This window comes from Pseudophryne corroboree, chromosome 1, assembly GCF_028390025.1.
Source record: "Pseudophryne corroboree isolate aPseCor3 chromosome 1, aPseCor3.hap2, whole genome shotgun sequence".
In the NCBI taxonomy this organism is placed as follows: Eukaryota; Metazoa; Chordata; class Amphibia; order Anura; family Myobatrachidae; genus Pseudophryne; species Pseudophryne corroboree.
In genome coordinates, this window is record NC_086444.1 from 109,711,405 (window position 1) to 109,734,323 (window position 22,919).

The 22,919-nt window shown below is 44.0% G+C and overlaps 1 protein-coding gene across 1 annotated transcript in view; it reads left to right on the plus strand.

Moving 5' to 3' along the window:
• ITGA1 (integrin subunit alpha 1) overlaps positions 1 to 22,919 on the plus strand; it is a 334,632-nt gene that overhangs the window by 296,827 nt on the left and 14,886 nt on the right. Inside the window, exons 22-27 of the mRNA XM_063964201.1 lie at positions 5,887 to 5,967; positions 10,834 to 10,910; positions 12,661 to 12,750; positions 12,936 to 13,038; positions 19,191 to 19,304; positions 19,856 to 19,960. Of these exons, the coding sequence (XP_063820271.1) occupies positions 5,887 to 5,967; positions 10,834 to 10,910; positions 12,661 to 12,750; positions 12,936 to 13,038; positions 19,191 to 19,304; positions 19,856 to 19,960 (570 nt within the window). The remainder of the gene's footprint in view (positions 1 to 5,886; positions 5,968 to 10,833; positions 10,911 to 12,660; positions 12,751 to 12,935; positions 13,039 to 19,190; positions 19,305 to 19,855; positions 19,961 to 22,919) is intronic.

Sequence of the window (22,919 nt, forward strand, 5' to 3'; positions counted from 1 at the left end):
CCGACACAAACACCGGGCCCATCTAGGAGTGGCACTGCAGTGTCACGCAGGATGTCCCTTCCAAAAAACCCTCCCCAAACAGCACATGACGCAAAGAAAAAAAGAGGCGCAATGAGGTAGCTGTGTGAGTAAGATAAGCGACCCTAGTGGCCGACACAAACACCGGGCCCATCTAGGAGTGGCACTGCAGTGTCACGCAGGATGTCCCTTCCAAAAAACCCTCCCCAAACAGCACATGACGCAAAGAAAAAAAGAGGCGCAATGAGGTAGCTGACTGTGTGAGAAAGATAAGCGACCCTAGTGGCCGACACAAACACCGGGCCCATCTAGGAGTGGCACTGCAGTGTCACGCAGGATGTCCCTTCCAAAAAACCCTCCCCAAACAGCACATGACGCAAAGAAAAAAAGAGGCGCAATGAGGTAGCTGACTGTGTGAGAAAGATAAGAGATAAGATAAGATAAGAGAAACCGAACCCGCTCATCTCTACAGGAGAGTCCAATTGGGGTAAGCCATTCCGCGATGATCTTCCTCAGTTGCCGTAAGAGGTTTTCAGCTGTGTGCGTATTCTGGAAAGCGGTGATACAAAGCGTAGCCTGCCTAGGAAAGAGTTGGCGTTTGCGAGATGCTGCTACTGGTGCCGCCGCTGCTGTTCTTGCGGCGGGAGTCCATACATCTACCCAGTGGGCTGTCACAGTCATATAGTCCTGACCCTGCCCTGCTCCACTTGTCCACATGTCCGTGGTTAAGTGGACATTGGGTACAACTGCATTTTTTAGGACACTGGTGAGTCTTTTTCTGACGTCCGTGTACATTCTCGGTATCGCCTGCCTAGAGAAGTGGAACCTAGATGGTATTTGGTAACGGGGGCACACTGCCTCAATAAATTGTCTAGTTCCCTGTGAACTAACGGCGGATACCGGACGCACGTCTAACACCAACATAGTTGTCAAGGACTCAGTTATCCGCTTTGCAGTAGGATGACTGCTGTGATATTTCATCTTCCTCGCAAAGGACTGTTGAACAGTCAATTGCTTACTGGAAGTAGTACAAGTGGGCTTACGACTTCCCCTCTGGGATGACCATCGACTCCCAGCGGCAACAACAGCAGCGCCAGCAGCAGTAGGCGTTACACGCAAGGATGCATCGGAGGAATCCCAGGCAGGAGAGGACTCGTCAGACTTGCCAGTGACATGGCCTGCAGGACTATTGGCATTCCTGGGGAAGGAGGAAATTGACACTGAGGGAGTTGGTGGGGTGGTTTGCGTGAGCTTGGTTACAAGAGGAAGGGATTTACTGGTCAGTGGACTGCTTCCGCTGTCACCCAAAGTTTTTGAACTTGTCACTGACTTATTATGAATGCGCTGCAGGTGACGTATAAGGGAGGATGTTCCGAGGTGGTTAACGTCCTTACCCCTACTTATTACAGCTTGACAAAGGGAACACACGGCTTGACACCTGTTGTCCGCATTTCTGGTGAAATACCTCCACACCGAAGAGCTGATTTTTTTGGTATTTTCACCTGGCATGTCAACGGCCATATTCCTCCCACGGACAACAGGTGTCTCCCCGGGTGCCTGACTTAAACAAACCACCTCACCATCAGAATCCTCCTGGTCAATTTCCTCCCCAGCGCCAGCAACACCCATATCCTCCTCATCCTGGTGTACTTCAACACTGACATCTTCAATCTGACTATCAGGAACTGGACTGCGGGTGCTCCTTCCAGCACTTGCAGGGGGCATGCAAATAGTGGAAGGCGCATGCTCTTCACGTCCAGTGTTGGGAAGGTCAGGCATCGCAAACGACACAATTGGACTCTCCTTGTGGATTTGGGATTTCAAAGAACGCACAGTTCTTTGCGGTGCTTTTGCCAGCTTGAGTCTTTTCAGTTTTGTAGCGAGAGGCTGAGTGCTTCCATCCTCATGTGAAGCTGAACCACTAGCCATGAACATAGGCCAGGGCCTCAGCCGTTCCTTGCCACTCCGTGTGGTAAATGGCATATTGGCAAGTTTACGCTTCTCCTCCGACAATTTTATTTTAGGTTTTGGAGTCCTTTTTTTTCTGATATTTGGTGTTTTGGATTTGACATGCTCTGTACTATGACATTGGGCATCGGCCTTGGCAGACGACGTTGCTGGCATTTCGTCGTCTCGGCCATGACTAGTGGCAGCAGCTTCAGCACGAGGTGGAAGTGGATCTTGATCTTTCCCTAATTTTGGAACCTCAACTTTTTTGTTCTCCATATTTTATAGGCAGAACTAAAAGGCACCTCAGGTAAACAATGGAGATGGATGGATTGGATACTAGTATACAATTATGGACGGACTGCCACGGTTAGGTGGTATAAAAAAACCACGGTTAGGTGGTATATATTATAATAATAATACAATTATGGATGGACGGACTGCCTGCCGACTGCCGACACAGAGGTAGCCACAGCCGTGAACTACCGCACTGTACACTGGTTGATAAAGAGATAGTAGTATACTCGTAACAACTAGTATGACACTATGACGACGGTATAAAGAATGAAAAAAAAACCACGGTTAGGTGGTATATATTATAATAATAATACAATTATGGATGGACGGACTGCCTGCCGACTGCCGACACAGAGGTAGCCACAGCCGTGAACTACCGCACTGTACACTGGTTGATAAAGAGATAGTAGTATACTCGTAACAACTAGTATGACACTATGACGACGGTATAAAGAATGAAAAAAAAACCACGGTTAGGTGGTATATATTATAATAATAATACAATTATGGATGGACGGACTGCCTGCCGACTGCCGACACAGAGGTAGCCACAGCCGTGAACTACCGCACTGTACACTGGTTGATAAAGAGATAGTAGTATACTCGTAACAACTAGTATGACACTATGACGGTATAAAGAATGAAAAAAAAACCACGGTTAGGTGGTATATATTATAATAATAATACAATTATGGATGGACGGACTGCCTGCCGACTGCCGACACAGAGGTAGCCACAGCCGTGAACTACCGCACTGTACACTGGTTGATAAAGAGATAGTAGTATACTCGTAACAACTAGTATGACACTATGACGACGGTATAAAGAAAGAAAAAAAAATACCACGGTTAGGTGGTATATATTGTAATACAATTATGGATGGACGGACTGCCTGCCGAGTTCCGACTGCCGACACAGAGGTAGCCACAGCCGTGAACTACCGCACTGTACTGTGTCTGCTGCTAATATAGACTGGTTGATAAAGAGATAGTATACAATACATACAACAATATACTACTATACTGGTGGTCAGGCACTGGTCACCACTAGTCACACTGGCAGTGGCACTCCTGCAGCAAAAGTGTGCACTGTTTAATTTTAAATTAATATAATATTATGTACTCCTGGGGGCTCCTGCTATAACAACCTGCAGTGCTCCCCAGTCTCCCCCACAATTATTATAAGCTTTGCCTTTTATACATTGATGTGCAGCACACTGGGCTGAGCTGAGTGCACACAGACTGAGTCACACTGTGTGACTGGCTGCTGCTGTGTATCGTTTTTTTTCAGGCAGAGAACGGATATAGCAGAGAACGGATATATTATATTAAAATAAATAAAAGTTAACTAACAACAACTGCACTGGTCACTGTGGTAAACTCTGTCTGACTCTGCACAATCTCTCTCTCTCTTCTAATCTAATTTCTAATGGAGAGGACGCCAGCCACGTCCTCTCCCTATCAATCTCAATGCACGTGTGAAAATGGCGGCGACGCGCGGCTCCTTATATAGAATCCGAGTCTCGCGAGAATCCGACAGCGTCATGATGACGTTCGGGCGCGCTCGGGTTAACCGAGCAAGGCGGGAGGATCCGAGTCTGCTCGGACCCGTGAAAAAAACATGAAGTTCGTGCGGGTTCGGTTTCAGAGAAACCGAACCCGCTCATCTCTACTAGGAACCCCTGCTCAGGGCGGATCCCGAAAAAAATGACAGGGGGAGCACTATGACAGTGGAAGGAGGAAGGGTGTTATTTGGGCGCGTACACGCCTGGTTAAAAGGGGCATTGGACTCAAAGGGAATGCCATATCAGTATGACAGGGAGAGGGTTATGCCTTGGACAGGCAGAGAGTTACAGGAGGGAAAGGGTGCTAGGAAGATAGTGATGCAGAGGAGAGGCAGAGGGTAATGGGGAGAGATAGTGGGAGAAGGAGAAGCAGAGCATGACAGTGAGAGACAGTGGGTGACGCCAGGGAATGGGTGACAGGGGGAGGCAGTGGGTGATGTCAGGAAATGGGTGACAGGGGGAGGAAGTGGGTGATGCCAGGGAGAGGCAGTGGGTGACATAGAGATTCATGGGGAGAGGCAGTAGGTAACAGAAGAGCGAGGTGATGGGGAGAGATAGTGAGAGACGGAGAGGCAGGGGGTGACAGTAAGAGGCAGTGGGTGGTAGCCAGGTAGCACCAGAGGGTGACAGGGAGAGGCAGAGGGAGACAGGAAGATAGTGGTTGACCTGGACGCAACGGATGACAAAGAGAGACAGGGGTGACAGGTAGGGTCAGAGGGTGACAGGGAGATAATGGGTGATATAAGAGGCAGTGGGCGACATGGAGGCAGTGGGTTACATGTGGAGCCCAGACTGCTGTCCTGAATGGTGTCACCGATGCCACACTCTGGGTCTTTTTAATGGTACTCTGTGCATGTACAGCACCCAATACCCTTTACAAGCTGCCATTTACATGCAGCAGACAATCTTTTAGATTCCTCCCTGCTGTATCCTCTCTGCCTGCGGCTCCCAGTGCAACCCACGACCCCAAACACCCCCCCATTTCAGCAGCACCCACAACCAGTGACACTGCCCCCCCCCCCCCCCCTCCTTGCCGACAGCACCCGCAACTTGGAAGAACCCCCTCAACCCCATCTACAGCACCCCCCTTCCCCACCCACAGCACCCCCCTTCCCCACCCACAGCACCCTGAACTTGCAACCCGCCACCCCCACCGGCAGCACACGCAACCTGTCGTGACCCACCCTACCCACTAATTACTTACCGGAGGCTGGAGTCCGTGGTGCAGAGACCCAGTCATTCATGCAGCAGCTGCAGGGGGTTGAGAGCTGCGCTGACAGGACACACTGGTAGCAGGGTCAGAGAAAGGGCAACAGAAACAGAATGCAGCGGCTGCAGGGGAAAGGCTGCGTGGACGGGACACTGGCTGAAGGGGAGAATGGTCTGCGGGATGGCTGCTGGAACTTAAGGACTAAAAGGCTGCGTGCCTGGCTGACCTACCCCCCCCCCCCCCTTCCCCAATTTACCTACAATCAAAATCCTGATGGTCAAAATCCCGACAACCATTGACCGACGGTCACAATCCCCACAAGGTCAAAATACTGACATGGTCAAAATACCAACAAGGTCAAAATATCGACATTTAAAATGTCGGCAGGTCAAAAAGTCAACAGTTTTTCATAATTTTTTTTATTGAAACTGACTTGTTCATACTTTACCATCCCAGTAGACCTGGAGGGGTGAATATAATAGTGCCGAGCGCAGAGAGCCATGCGAGGGGACACGCTACACCAAAACAGTGTCAATGTCAACCTATGTCGAAATACACACCCCAAATCAATGAAAAACTTGTGTCAACTTTTTGACCTGTCAACATTTTAAATGTCGGTATTTTGTCCTTGTCGGTATTTTAAATGCTGGTATTTTGACCTTGTCAGTATTTTGACCCTGTCGGGATTTTGACCGGGAATTGTTGTTGGTATTTTGACCGTCGGGATTTTGATTGTAGGTATTTCATACTGATCCCCAAAAACTTTAATTATATTCCTGAGTGATGTTGGTTCTACCTTTCTTGATAATAGTTATCCTGTAACAGCCAATGCATTTTTTTCTTTTCACAGGATAAGCCAAAAGTAAGCTGCGAGTCAGAGATAGAGTTTACATGTAAGGTCGGATATCCCTTTTTAAGAAAAAATGAACAGGTACAGCTAACACTGTATATATGATGCTCATTGTCATGTAGGTTTATAGCACTGTGTATAATATGATTTATAAAAAAAAAAATATGTGGCTTTTGGTATACAGGTTGAGTATCCCATATCCAAATATTCCAAAATACGAAATATTCCAAAATACGGACATTTTTTGAGTGAGAGTGAGATAGTGAAAACTTTGTTTCCTGATGTCTCAATGTACACACACTTTGTTTAATACACAAAGTTATTACAAATATTGTATTAAATGACCTTCAGGCTGTGTGTATAAGGTGTATATGAAACATAAAAGCATTCTGTGCTTGGACTTGGGTCCCATCACCATGATATCTCATTATGGTATGTAATTATTCCAAAATACGGAAAAATCCGATATCCAAAATACTTCTGGTCCCAAGCATTTTGGATAAGGAATACTTAACCTGTACTAGATTTCACTGAGATTTACAGACTGATGGATTGCTATATATTGGGATAGGGGAACACATTTCCAAGGGACACACTGGGGTAAATTTACTATGATGGGAGTTCTATTTAAGATGGGATGTTGCCCATAGCAACCAATCAGATTCTACTTCTCATTTAATTAGCACCTTCTAGAAGATAATACCTGGAATCTGATTGATTGATTGATTGATTGATTGATTGATTGATTGATATGAGCAACATCCCATCTTAAATAGAACTCTCATCTTAGTAAATTTACCCCACTGACTGCCATAAGCACAGTGCAATATCCTATGTCTTTCTAGATTGAATGTTTATATAGTGTGACATAGGTACCATTAAATCCTATTTTACTATGTATAACCTGCCATTTGCTGTTCTGTATAAAACATTGGTGGAAATTTACTAAGCTCCCGATTTGATTCGAGTTTGCATTTTCATATGAAAATGCAACTCGGAAATTTACTAAACACAAATCTCAGCAGTGTTGCGGCAATTCGTATTGAGATATTTATTATTTATTTATTATTTATTAACAGTTTCTTATATAGCGCAGCAAATTCCATTGCGCTTTACAATTGGACATAATGATACAACAAAACTGGGTAATAAACGAACAGTCAGAGGTAGGAAGGCCCTGCTCGCAAGCTTACACTCTATAGGGAAATAGGCATTGATACACAAGGAAAGGCATTATCTATTGCATATATGTCCACCGGTGGACATATATGCATGATATCATGCAGCCCCCTAGGTGGGCTGCATGATATCACACCACAGCAATGATGAACCCTGGTCAGAAAGAAGGGAAAGTGAAGAAAGTGAAAATAAGTGGAGGATATGTGCGGACTGTACAGTGGGGATATAATCGGATAGGAAAGCTTATGAAGGTTGAGTGAGCGGTTCTGGAAAGTGATAAGCTAGCCTGAAGAGGTGAGTTTTCAGGGAATGTTTAAAGGTTTGGAGACTATGGGAGAGTCTTATTGTGCGTGGTAGGGCATTCCACAGAGTGCACTGTTGTCCACACAAATCCGAATCAATAAAGCATCGGTCAAACACTGTATTTTTTTCACATATACCTCATACAACACGGGAATTTACTAAGGATTTGTATTCTCAATCACTGCCGACAATAGCCAAACACTGCCGGAAAAGCATGGAATTCGTACAGAAATAGAACTTTCAAATAGACCTGCTTTTGGCTGGCGTGTTTGGAGAATAATGCACGGATCACTGACATCCGTGCATGCTTCTCTATTTAAAAATGTAGTAAAGAGTTAAAAATAAAAAATAAATTGCATGGGGTCTCCTCTCCTAAGCATAACCAGACTGGTCTCTTTGAGCTGGTCCTGGTGGTTAAAATACCGGGGGGGGGGAAATGCATTGGGGTTCCCATTATTTTAAAAACCAGCACTGGGCTCTTGGACCAGTCCTGGTTCCAATGGCTCCCAAAAATATGGGGGGGGGGAAATTACGTTGGGGTTCCCGTATTTGTGAAACCTGCACCGGGCTCCACTAGTCAATGCCACAGCAGGGGGACACATTTATACTGGTCCCTGCAGCCGTGGCGTCAACCCCCTAACTAGTCACCCATGGCCGGGGTTTCCGGGGGGGAGCGGGTACCCGCCCCAATAAAGGGCTCACTCCATCCTGGCACCCAAGGGCCAGGGATGAAGCCCGGGGCTATGGCCATCACCCCTGGGCTGTGGGTGGCGACTTCATAGCTTTAGTGTAAAAATAGAAATATTGACTTTTGCTGTGGAACTACAAGTCCCATCAAGCCTCCCCTGCATGCTGGTACTTGGAGAACCACAAGTACCAGCATGCAGGCATTAAAGGGCCCGCTGGTACCTGTAGTTCCACAACAAAATAAATATTCAAATGAAGACAATACACACACACCATGACAGTACAACTTTAATAAATCACACTTGCACACTCACACTCACATACATACACACACTTACACATACCTACCTACATCCCATGCCGCCATTCATGTCCACTTGTCCAGTAAAATCCTTAGGGAACCTGAAAAAAAAGTATATATACTCGCCTATTTCCAGTAAAGATCGGTCCTCTTCATTCCATGTAGGCATCCAGGGGTTGGAAAAAAAAAATACACCGGGACCCCTGTGACTCCTGTCACTTGGGGATGTGCAAGCCAATCAGGTAGTGCCACGTCATATCACTCTCCTGATTGGCAGGCTGGGAGCACGCAACCAATCAAGCAATACACCAAGTTCCCACCATAGGCCATAATGGGGATTTCATTCTCTATCGCTGCCTATGCGCTTTGCATGAATGGCAGGCAGGGAGTGCACAGCCAATCAGAAGAGCGATATGATCCAGCAGTGTTTTACTAATCTCTCCCGTAAAACACTGCCCGACAATATGAATCATATCGACATCGGTGAACTGGAATTGAAAAAACACGGTAGTTTAGTAAATTACAGTGTTGTTTTTTTAAACGGTGAATTCGACTGCAACACGAATGTTAGTAAATTTACCCCATTGTATCTTAAAACTGTACAAGTGAGTTGTTTAAATTAGAAGACCAGTTTGTGTAAGAACAAGCTGTTTACATAAACAGCATGACACCAGAAAGAGAGGTCTCCCTATCTTTCCTCTCCCAGGTTGTAAAAATATATGTGTGTACTATACAAAGCAGGGGGCCATGTGTGAGCTAGAGAAGTCCTGGGGCATACACACGGAGAGATCTGTGCTTAATTTCTAAGCAATCTAGTCAGATTGCTTAGAAATTAAGCACGTGTCTCTCAGTGGGATGCAGTCAATTTACCTCCAATAAAAATCCCGACGGTCGAAATCCCGACACCAATTGACCGACGGTCAAAATACCGACAAGGTCAAAATCCCGACATGGACAAAATACCGACATTTAAAATACCGACATGTTAAATGTCGACAGGTCAAAATACCGACATGAGTTTCTCATGATTTTTTTCATTGAAACCAACTTGTTCATACTTTACCATCCCAGTGGACCTGGAGGGGGAATATAATAGTGTGCCGAGCGCAGCGAGCATGCGAGGGGACGCGGTACACTTATATGGTGTCCATGTCGACCTATGTCGACATACACACACAATAACAACACAAAACACATGTCGGTATTTTGACCGGTCTGCATTTTACATGTCGGCATTTTGACCTTGTCTGTATTTGAAATGTCGGTATTTTGTCCATGTCGCTATTTTGACCTTGTCGGGATTTCGACCATCGGCATTTTGATTGGAGGTATTTCATAACGATCCCCACTCATTGTGTACCCCACTTAAGGCCCATACACACTGGGCGATTTTGAGCTGAAAGCAGGTTACTTTTGGTGTTTTGAGCGGATTTCTGCTCAAAGCCGCCCAGTGTGTTCGAGCAAGCGATGAGCGCTGATGCGCGCTCCAGCTTCATCGCTGGCAGCCGCCGTTCATCTACTGGTATTACTGCTATGGAAAGCCGCTCCCCCCCCCGCTGACATCGCTGGCCAGCGGGGATAAGCACTCAGTGTGTATGCACTGAGCGGTTTTCAGCCCAGCGATGTCAGCGATCATTGCTGTGCATACACACTGGGCAAAAACGCACAGTGTGTATGCACCTTTAAGGCTACAGAGGTAACAGATTTCCTGAAGCCAAAAAGGAAGGTGAATCCCAAATGTTTCTTGACATATGGGTGATTTAGTCATTGCTAGAGGTGATGTGGACACTTCTAATAGACGTTGTAACTTTGATGCTGCTACTTTGATAAGGTGACCACATATTGGAAAGACCCAGGTGTCCTCTATTGATCTTAAGCACTGCTAGCTTGACAAGTAGAACCTGTTTAAAGGAAGAACAAAGGAAGTGGTAGCCATAAAAAAATATTTTTGTAACAAAGCCTTTTGGATAAAATATATTTTATCTAGCATACGCTCCATGATTCTTATTGAACTTGTGATCATGTGAGGCCAATGCTACATACCTATGTGTAATTAAGTGTGAAGTATTAATATGTGTGCGGAGAACATAAGGACTCTGTGAGTGAACCAGCTGTCCTAGGTTGTGGTATGTGAGGGAAGGCTGGAATCATGACAAATTGGTGGCAGTGATGGAATATTGTGCATCATGTTTTGCATCACAGCGACATCTGGATACATTATGGAAAACCTAAAAAAAAATTCAATTGTTTCAAAAGGAATTTTTACGGTTCCACTATATTACTGGGTATTAAAAAAGTTAACCTCATGGGATTCTATCAGATAGTTTTGAGATACTTTGAAGAATGGATTATCTGTAAGCTTTTAACTAAACATCCTGACCTGTTTATAGAAATCATTGATATCATATTATAATCTGAAATGGAATTTAATTTGTTAATTTTCCTTTTTCTATTGTGTTTTTTTTTTTAAAATAAAGATTACCTTCGCCGTTACATTCCAGTTCAATGTGTCACACCTCCTGGATACAGTTTCCATATTCATTAATGCAACAAGGTATGTATCGGTAACATGATCCTGTTGTTTCTTTTAAATTGGATTAATTGAATGTATCAATATCGTTGCTGTAATATATCATCTTGTGGAAAAATAACAACATTGTTACTCGCATATACCATACACTTCGTCAAACCTCTGTTTTAATGAGGACCTTTCATGTTGGGGGTGTGGGGCTCCTGGAACCAGCAAGCAGAGAAGTCCCCGGAGCATCCTATGGACACTCTGGGTGGCTCTTCCAAGTGGTGACTGCAGCTTGATCAACATTTGAAACTAAGAATATGCAATGGGCATGATTCTGAGTCAGATGCAGTCATGGCCATCCTTGCGTCTTTTGTCCCAGTCACATCTGCGACTTTATGCTACTGCCAGAACAAAGGCCTTCCCTGGTGCACATCCAAGCATCCCAGTGTGCATGGTCAAGGATTGAGACAACCACTGTCAGCGTCCATAGATACAGTAATACCATTGGTGCTTCTTTTGATGCTCCATCAGTCCCAACAGCCCAACGGCAGGTGCAGTTTCTTCGTCTGAGTATGGGCTCCTAGTGAGTTGTTGAGCTTCTGTGTATGCAGCCACGTTCAGCAACACTCCTGTGACAATACCGTAAGATGCAACATCTCCGTGAGTCTTATCAGTCACGCTCTTTTACCTCCCAGGAATGCCCATTGCAGTTCTGCTACTGTGTCTAACTTTGTACCGTGACTCTGTATGTACAAAATCGGGATGCATGCACAGTGCCACGTCAGTGGTTTGCATGAATATAGGCATAGCGAGCGACTGACCCTATTACACCTTTCAGATCTCCAATGCCGGATCCCACCTGGGAATTGGAAACGGGTCCATCCCGAGTGGGATCCGGCACTGAAGACTCTGCTACCCCTTTCGCTGGCTTCCAGACCCGGCAATATACCGTGTCGGTTGACATAGCGTCGGGGGGCAGAGCCGGCAGCGGGGGCGGAGGTGGCGCTGGGAGATGAGCTCATCTCCGCGCCACCTCTCCCTATCTAGTAGACGGGTGCCAGGTCGCATCGACCTGGGGATCCGTTTACGCAGCCACTGACCCGGTATTCAACCCGGGAATAACACTTCTTATAACCCGGGTTGAATTACCGGGTCAGGCGACCCGGGAATTCCGACATGGCGCTTTCACACCGCACACTGACCCGTGTCGACCCAGTAATATGCCGGATTGATACCGGGTTATTTGTGCGATGTGAAAGGTATGTCAGTGCTTTAGCAAAACGGGGTGCAGTCAATTTACCTCCAATCAAAATCCCGCCAGCAATTGACCGACGGTCAACATCCCGCCATGGACAAAATAACGACATTTAAAATACCGACATGGTCAAAATACCGACATGTAAAATGTCGACAAGTCAAAATGCCGACATGATTTTTTTCATTGAAACCGACTTGTTCATACTTTACCATCCCAGTGGACCTGGAGGGGGAATATAATAGTGTGCCGAGCGCAGCGAGGCACCGTGCCCGAAGGGGGGACGCGGTACACTTATATGGTGTCCATGTCGACCTATGTTGACATACACGCACAAAAAAACAATGAAAAACGCAATAACGTATTTTGACCTGTCGGTATTTTAAATGTCGGTATTTTGTCCATGTCGGGATTTTGACCTTGTCGGGATTTTGACCATCGGTCAATTGCTGTCGGGATTTTGATTGGAGGTATTTCATACCGATCCCAGCAAAACTAAGAGTCTGATACAATTCTTTTATCCTATTCTAGTGACAGTGAAGAGAAGACTGAAACCTTACATAACAACAGAATAAACATTACTTTTCCAGTGAAATACCAATCCTGGCTGACATTTACTAGGTATGTGCACCGGGTCTTTGTTTATAATCATTTATAGTTTTTTTAGTATTGTATTTTTCTCTTGCTAAAAAAAGGGGGGGTAATGTTATACTACAGGATGCGGCAATATGATTAGAATTTGTAACCTTTATCTGTACATTGTTTATGCAGTATATTGTACTTTATATTTTGTTGTCGTTTGCAAGTTCACCCAAAGAATACCATGTGTCTATTGCTGCCAATGATTCACTGCCTGCTGAGATTAATTCCACTGATGCAATTGGTCCAGAAATTAATCTAAGCTACGTGGTGAGTACGCTATGAATGTATCAATCAATTTAAACATTTTTTTTATTTAACATTTCACTGGACGAGTATGCGTTCAACAAATCTGTATGTGCTGTGAATGATATCATTTCCACCATAACAAAATATTTCTGCAGACAAACAATCTAGCGACATCTCTAAGCTGGAGGATCAATTACTTTAACTGTAAAATGCAACCAATTTATACATGGAATTTTAAAACATAATTAGGGAATTTGTTCTTCAAGGGTATAATTCTGAGTCGGACACAACGCTGATGATCACTTACTGTGCAATTTTTTGCACATGTCTAAATCCCTAAAACGTTTCCCACTGTTTTACATAAAGTTATATGGGTATTCAGCTGAGACTCTTTCATACACCCCTGGGATGTGTAATACAGTATGTTATTGGAGCAGCATTAGTACTATGCCATACTTAGGGTCCACCTACTGCAAAAAAGATGTTGTCATAAGGAGAGCGAAATGACAGACATAGGAATGGAGAGAGTTAAACCTCCTGTGGGGGGTGGACCTAACTGTTATGAAAAGTACAGCCAATGGTAGAGAGGGGAGAGATCAGTATATATAGGGATGTATAGGCTAGCTAAGTCTCTCTTGCTGCTGGTTTGCCTTCCCGCCCTCCCTCCCCATTTGGTAGAGGTTTTGGCACGGAGTGCCTTGGCTCTAAATTGTTAGTATGGTTTATCGTTGGCTATTGTTGGCGGAAAAGAACGGCAGGTTGTAGTTTGTCTTGTTAGTTACAGTTGTTTACAGTTTCGGTGTGGTTTAGGTGCACTCACCTCCATTGACTTTTAAGGCCGCTAGATCACCCATCAGGGGGCAGCGTCATCACCCATCAGGGTGGGCAGTCAGCGTGGAGGTCTGAGTCGGGCACCTATTACCTATGTATGGTTTGTGGTAAATTAGGATCATTTGGGTTTTAATGTTTTTTGAGGTTATCGTCAGTGGAATATAGCCGTTCTTTTTTCTGCCACCAGGTTTTTTCTAATGGTTAGGGTACAATAAATAGCTAACAATTTTCTGCCAAATTCAAGTCTCCGTGTCATTATTTCTTGGTATTAAAGGTATTGAATGCTTTACTTTTTGAATAAGGGTCCACACATTATCATTAGGAGGTTTACGTAACACAATAAATACTTACATTTGATGTGAACAATGTGTCATAGACACATCCCACCCGTTCTTGTCAGAATAGTGGTAGTTTATGAAGTTTTTTTTTTTTATTCTTCTTTTTGACCCACATCAGTTACATTCATATCCTCAGCCACTCTATAACCCTTTCTGCCCACATCTATATGATCCCAAAGGATTTAATACATTTTCCTATTGTCTTTACTTTTTTATCCTATTGACATTGGGCCTTATTCAGGTCTCGACGCATAAGCGGTGCACGCCGCAAAGTACGATGTGTCCTCTTACATCTTTGCGTTGTCGCTACAAATCACGCTACACATAACGCGCGACTGCCGATTGACTCGGTAACACAGAGCATCTTTTTTTGTGTTTTTTTCTGTGAAAATGCGCAATGTAATGTAATAGGACGCACAAGCAGCTTCTGCTGATGACAGTGATATGCAGCATGCCTATATTCTGTGTGTGACTGCGACTGTATTTGCATATAAAATGCCATGCTACAGTGTTTTCATGAAAAACACTGTAACGTAGAATTGTGGATGCAGATAGAGCCGCTATTACTCACAGAATATCGGCATGCAGCATATCAGTTTAATCAGCAGAAGCAGCTAGTGCGTCTTATTACATTACGTTGCATTTTTCGTGGAAAAAAACACAAAAAAAGATGCTCAGTGCTACCGAGTCCTGCAACGGCATGGCGCAACTTCAAGCATTATGGCAGCTAGGATGTAATATTTATTTATTTATTACCAGTTATTTATATAGCGCACACATATTCCGCAGCGCTGTACAGAGAATAATTGCCCATTCACATCAGTCCCTGCCCCAGTGGAACTTACAATCTATATTCCCTATCACATGTACACACAGACACATTCACACTAGGGTTAATTTTGTTGGGAGCCAATTAACCTACCAGTATATTTTTGAATTGTGGGAGGAAACCGGAGTACCCGGAGGAAACCCACACAAGTACGGGGAGAATATACAAACTCCACACAGTTAGGGCCATGGTGGGAATCGAACTCATGACCTCAGTGCTGTGAGGCAGTAATGCTAACCATTACACCATCCGTACTACCCAACATCTGTACTTTGGGTCTGCATCAGTGGGCGCAAGGTGGCATCACACAGTCAGTGATTAACAGTCTGATGCCGTTTGGGGGTGGAGAGGGGGCAGCTGTGGCCTCCATTTCTCAAAATGGAGGCGTGTTGCCGCTGTTGCAGGGGAGGGAAGAGGCCTGATCTCCATCCGAGGAGATTTCCCGGCCTCTTGGCAGTTCCGGTGGCGGCCAGCTTGCACGGCCCCATGGGTCACGCAGTTGGCCGATGGTGTCACAGATAGAGATGTGCACCGGACATTTTTCGTGTTTTGTGTTTAAGTTTTGGATTTGGACGCGTTTTGGCAAAACCTCCCTTAAGATTTTTTGTCGGATTCGGGTGCGTTTTGGATTCGGGTGTTTTGTTTTTTTAAAAAACCCTCAAAAACAGCTTAAATCATAGAATTTGGGGGTAATTTTGATCCTATAGTATTATTAACCTCAATAACCATAATTTCCACTCATTTCCAGTCTATTCTGAACACCTCACACCTCACAATATTATTTGTAGTGCTAAAATTTGCACCGAGTTCGCTGGCTTAGGTCGATGACTAAGCTAAGCGACCCAAGTGGGCCGCACAAACACCTGGCCCATCTAGGAGTGGCACTGCAGTGTCAGACAGGATGGCACTGGATGGCTAAACTAAGCGACACAAACACCTCAATATCACAGGAATTATTCGTTCTAATCAATGGTATTATTTATTGGTCCAAATCACTGGAAGAAAATGACAAAATCACTAGAATTAAAAGCCAGTATCACAGGAATTATTCGTTCTAATCAATGGTATTATTGGTCCAAATCACTGGAAGAAAATGACAAAATCACTGGAATTAAATGGCAGTAATGTCGGGAATTATATCAAATGGCAGTACCACTGGACATATACGGAAGTGTCAGACATGATGGCACTTTAAAAAAAAATATTTTTTTATATGACAGGGACAAACCCACTGTCCTAACAATTGGCAGGGCTGATTAAACAAACAGCCAGGGGGAAACTCCTGAATCCAGTTTCTAACCCTGGGTAATAATTTTTATTATCCGGGATATAATAATAATCACTAAGGCTCCCCTGTAGTGATGTAGATGAGATCCCCCCCCCAGTGGACCCCACATGGGAGTCCTTCCGCGTCACGCTGAGGACGCTAAGGGAGTAGAATCCAATCTCTGAACCCGTGCACCTGTAGAGGGTGCAGACTTTCTGCTCTTTCTATGGCCTAGCCTCGTGCAGAAGTAGGCCCTCCCGAATTTTCTCGATCTGGCAGCCCAAGGGGACTGCATCAGAGAAGCAGAGTTACGTCTTCTCACAGGTGGTACTGCGGAAGGATTTGTATTCAGAGTGTCCCCAAGCGGTGTCTCACCTGCGAAGGGGAGGTACCTCTTGGATTCGGCATCTGCATTCCATTGGCAGATCCAGAGACCTCTGTGAGCCGCTACTGTCATGGAGGATGCTCTAGAATTCATCAGCCCAATGTCCCTCATGGCTTTCTCCATGAATTTAGCCGAATCCTTTATGTGACCTAGAATCAAGACAACATCATCCCTATGGATTGTATCAAGGTCTTCTATTAAATTGTTTGACCATTTTAATATAGCCCTAGCTACCCAAGTGCATGCAATAGTGGGCCTAAGGGCGGCTCCAGTAGCCGTGTAAATGGATTTTTGAGTTGTCTCTACAGTATCTTGCGGTCAGTTGGCTCCGTTAACGAGGCCTAGCCTGGTACAGGTAATGTAATTACCCCTGGTGGCCTGGACACCAAAATGTCCATTATGGGAGGAATCTCCCATCTCCTTCTATCCTCCTCAGGAAAGGGATATGTCTTAAGTACTTTATTGGGGATGTGAAAAACCTCTTCTGGGTTTAACCAGGATCTTTCAAATAGGGTATTCAACTCTTCCGAAACTGGGAATGTCACTAATGATTTTGCAGTTAGCATACAAGAATGTTCCTCTATTTGTATAGGTATTTCTAACACATCCCTAATGGCATTGATAAATTGCTGAATTTTATATTCCAATCTATCATAGTGCCCCCTCTAACTTCTGTGTCGATCTCTGTGTCGGCATCGATGTCCGCGTTGGCCGCAAGACCTGTGTATCAGGAGCTGAGGGGGTCCAAGATGAAGTGGACTGATCCATATCTAGAGCATTCTTCGTAGCTTTTTTCCAGCAACTTAATAGAGTATGCCCTAATGAACTCTGAGGAATCTTATTTCCTAGGCTATCCAGCCATTCTGTCTCCATCCTAATGGAATGAAACCACTCAAGGCAATCCTGAGTACCTGGTACAGACTTCTCTGAGGATGACACCTCCACAACCTCCAAAACATTTTGTTCTGTCATGACACTCACCAGTGATACTGAACACTGTTCAGGATACTAGAAGTGACACAGAGCACCAAGATACAGCAATGGGCTACTGTACTGTACTACCATATACTGGTCACCACAATGCAGCACTGACACTGAGCACATATATTGAGCACTGTTCAGGATACTAGAACTGACACTGGGCAGCGAGAACAGCACTGGACTACTGTACTGTACTACAATATACTGGTCACCACAATGCAGCACTGACACTGACCAGTGATACTGAGCACTGATGAGGATACTAGAACTGACACTGGGCAGTGAGAACAGCACTGGACTACTGTACTGTACTACTATATACTGGTCACCACAATGCAGCAATGATAATAATGAGCACAGATATTGAGCACTGTTTAGGATAATAGAACTGACACTGGGCAGCGAGATCAGCACTGGACTACTGTACTGTACTACCATATACTGGTAAGTGGTCACCACAATGCAGCAATGATAATAATGAGCACAGATATTGAGCACTGTTCAGGATAATAGAACTGACACTGGACAGCGAGAACAGCACTGGACTACTATACTGTACTACTATATACTGGTCAGTGGTCACCACAATGCAGCAATGATAATAATGAGCACATATATTGAGCACTGTTCAGGATAATAGAACTGACACTGGGCAGCGAGAACACCACTGGACTACTGTTCTGTACTACTATATACTGGTCAGTGGTCACCACAATGCAGCAATGATAATAATGAGCACAGATATTGAGCACTGCTCAGGATAATAGAACTGACACTGGGCAGCGAGAACAGCACTGGACTACTGTACTGTACTACTATATATTGGTCACCACAATGCAGCAATGATAATAAAATGAGCACAGATATTGAGCACTGTTCAGGATAATAGAACTGACACGGAGCAGCAAAATACAGCAATGGACTGCTGTACTGGACTACTTATATACTGGACACCACAATGCAGCACTGATACTGAGCACAGATATTGAGCTATTTAGCTGATATTGGGATTTTCAGGCAGAGAACGTAGCCACGTCCTCTCCGCTCAGTCTACAATGCACGAGTGAAAATGGCGGCGACGCGCGGCTCTTTATATGGAATCCGAATCTCGCGAGAATCCGACAGCGGGATGATGATGTTTTCCCCCGTTCGGGTTTTGCGAGTAAGGCGGGAAGAACCGAGGCTGCCTCGGACCCGTGTAAACCACGTGAAGTTCGGAGGGGTTTGGATCTCAACGAACCGAACCCGCTCATCTCCAGTCACAGATGATACTTTGCCCTTGGACGCAGCACAGATCAGTAATGCATGCAGGAGGCGTGACGCCTAATGCTACATTACCATATTAGCGCTGCTGCTTCTACAGTATGTAATCAGCAGCGATAGCACCTCCAACCACATCAGAATTAGGTCATTGTCACCCTTCTTAAATTACGCAGATAATGGCTTTGTTTATAATAACATAGGCTTAAGTATTGTCAATCAAAGTAGCTATGTTAATACTTGTAATTAGAAGTTGTCTTTAAATGTCCTGTTCTCTTACAGATTAAGAAGGATGATTACATTCCAATGCCAAGAGTTACATTTAGTCTCTCTTTCCCACATACCACTCCAGACCGCTCCATTCTCCTTTATTGGACCAATCTGTCATCTTCTCCTGTAAGTTTATTATCATCCTCGTGTATCTTCTGCTTTCCTCACAGAATGTTTTAAGAAACTTTCTTATGCCCTAACAATTCATGTTTTAGTCACTATTAGAACCCACTAACCATCACTGGTGGAAGTATTAAGGGCCCCATACACTAGAGCGATCACCTCCGACATGAGATCGTTGTAGTGTATGGGGCCCTTAAGACAGAGGCAAAATGTACAGCCGAATGCATCATAGAGCACTGTCCCTAATCGTACCCTAGCAAAAAAATGATGGCACTAGAAATAGAATTTTTAAAGTTGGTGAATTTAATAATTTCAAGAATTGATGGCGTTCTGTAGAACCTAGTTGGGGTTTTTAATTGAATCCCGTTTTAAAGTGATAGATAGTAAAATCCTAATTTTAATATGAATATAATTCAAATATAATTTTGTGGTCCTATTATTACAGAACCCTAGGCATGATATAAATAACTTAAAACCATTATTTTTCGAATAGGCTTATACAGTAACATAATCATTTATTGTCACCTAAAGTTAATTGTATTTGCTGTCTGCAGAATGTGAATTGCAGCACTGATGAACTTTTGGATCCTTTCAAAATCAATTCAGGAATAATGCACAATGTCCAAAAAGCTAAAGAAAATATAAAAGATACAATAGTGGTAAGTTTTTGTAGACGTTTATATACAACAATGTGGGGCCGGATGTAATGCCTTCCAAGCTTACCAGAGGTGCGGGTTGCTGGCCAAACTCGGACGTTTTTTAAAGGGTCAATCATTAACAAGGCATAATTTTGCTTTGTAAATGACTGCCCCTTTAAAAAAGTCTGCTTTCGGCAAGCTTGGAAGGCATTACATCCTACCCGTGATCGGACGTGCAGCGTCCGTCACAAAATACAGATTGTACTGATTATTATGTAGTGTTATTTTTCACTCAGTTGTGCATTACGAATAGCAAAATGTTTTTCTCTTACACAGAATTAACCCTCCCTTTTAGCACCTGAGTTACATCACAATCTGATTGAGCAGCTTTCCAATAAATGTGCACAGAATACAGATTATCAGTACTTTAAACATGTGCAGGACCTGTGATGACTGACGTAGATCGGCAGAGCCGGCCATAGGCATAGGCAAACTAGGCAATTGCCTAGGGCATTTGATATGCCTAGGGGCATCAGCAGCTTCTGCTGATTAAAATGATATGCGGCATGCCTATATTCTGTATATAACATTTCATATGCAGATACAGCCACAGTCTCACACAGTATATAGGCATGCTGCATATCAGTTTAATCAGCAGAAGCTGCTTGTGCATCCTATCCACAGAGCAATGCAAATAAGATGCATTTTCATAAAAAAAGGTGCCCGACATTAGCATTGAGGCAAGATTTATGAGGACACATCTGTATCCAAGCAGAGGCAGAGGTCACAGTGTTAGTGGCAGTGTGAGTGCTGTGTGCATGTGAGTGGGTTGGTTGTGCAGTAGTGTTCGGAATATGTGTAAGGAGCATTATGTGTGTCATGTCAAAATGCATTAATAATGTGCAACATATGTGTAAGGGGCACTATGTGTGTCATTATGTGTATAAGGGCATTAATAATGTGCGGCATATGTGTAACAGGGTACTACTGTATGTGTGTCATTATGTGTAAAGGGGCACTAATAATGTGCAGCAAATGTGTAGGTGGCACTATGTGTGTCATTATGTGTATAAGGGCATTAATAATGTGCTGCATATGTTTAAGGGACGTTATGTGTAAAAGGGCATTAATAAAGATTGTCATAATGTGTAAGGCGCATTATGTTTATAAGGACATTAATAAGGTGTCTCTTACTAATGTGTGGCATTATGTGTATAAGGTGCTCTACTATGTGGCGTTGCATATAGAAATGGCACTACTGTGTCGTCTAATGTGAATAAAGAGCAATAGGGTATGGTGTAAAGTGAATAACGAGCAATGCAGCGTGATGTAATGTGAATAAGGGGCTCTACTATGAGGAGTAACGTTTATAAGGTAAAGTGATACTACTGTGTGATATAATATGAATTATGGAAACTATCACATGATCAAATGTGAATAAAGTTGCAGTACTGTGTGGCATAATTGGAATTGGGGTTACTATTGTGTGGCCATGCCCCTTGCCAGCAAAAACACACCCCTTTTTGGTCTGTGCGCCAAATGTGCGAGCTGTTCCTATTTAAAATATAGGGGGTACAAACACCAAAATAAGGACTGCTATGGGGTGAGGGGTGATGGTGCTGGGAAAGAGGTGCAAGGTCGGAGGCGGAACCAGCGGTGGTGCTAGGGGGCACCAGCTAAAATCTTGCCTAGGGCATCATATTGGTTAGGGCCGGCTCTGTAGATCGGCATTAGAATGTCAGTGATTGACAGTGTGATGCCGCTTGTCCTCCGCCCTGTTAGCTGTCGTCCCCGGTCACAGTAACCTGATAAATATGTCCGGCGGGCGCTTCCAGCATGCGGCTCCACACACAACGTCCTGTACTCACAAGACAGCTGGTGGCTGGTTTGGAAGTACAACGGTGTTTCTAACAGGTGCTTCTGACGTAAGAATGTCCTTCCTGGGAAAGCTCAGGTAATTCGCTAACGCGTTTCACACCCTTAGGCACTTTTTCAAAGCACTCTTTAAAAAAGAGTCCCCTGTGACTAGGGACGACAGCTAACAGGGCGGAGGAGGCCGCTCCCACTCAGTGTACATCGAGGCACCAGGTACCCGCTGCAGCAAGTTAGGCTTGGTGAGTTAACGGTAGTCAAATCCACAGGTGACTTCATGCTATTTGCATGGTGAAACCTTGCTGCAAGCCGGAAGATCTACGCTGAGGCTGTATAACAACATTAGCAGCTATAAGTGCAGAGGCTGGTTAATACTTACCAGAGACAGTATTGATTAATACGGAGGATGGCAGGTATATGTACAGGCAGGGCAGACGCTGACTTTACATTGCCACAAGCTATCAACCCTGTCTTGTTACAATATATTGGAACATTATTAAGAAGTACACTATATAACACCAACGGAAGTGATATCAGTAATCGGAGTCATTTTTTATTATACGTTTATTATTACATTTGTCCTGTACATGTAATGTGTGCAGTATTTTTGTCATGTGACATTTTTATTATATAACATTGGATGCTACATGCAAGATATAGATGCCTAAGAAAGTGTTATTTTTAATGTTGTATGGTCAATATTTTATCTTTAATTTTGCTATATGAGAAAACTATATAAAGGAATTTAAAACTTCAAAGCAAATGTGTCAGTCATACAATTGATAATTCTTAAATAGCGCAAATAGTTATTTTTCAGTATTGCTTGTTCTGGGAGCTGTAAAGTTGCCAGTTTTTAGGTTGTGTGTATACAGACACAACTGGACTACATTTTGCTGCTTAGTTTATCTACAAAATAACAAAAATATTTTTGTAAACAACATATAAGCGCCTAAATATATTGTTTTTTTTCTAGTAATACAAATGACACATAAAACAGAAGAAGTACAGACACAGAGGAGTAGGGTGCAGGAGGTAGAGAATAGGCAGAGCCCTGCTCAGAATAGCTTATAGGCCCTCATTCCGAGTTGATCGCTCGCTAGCTACTATT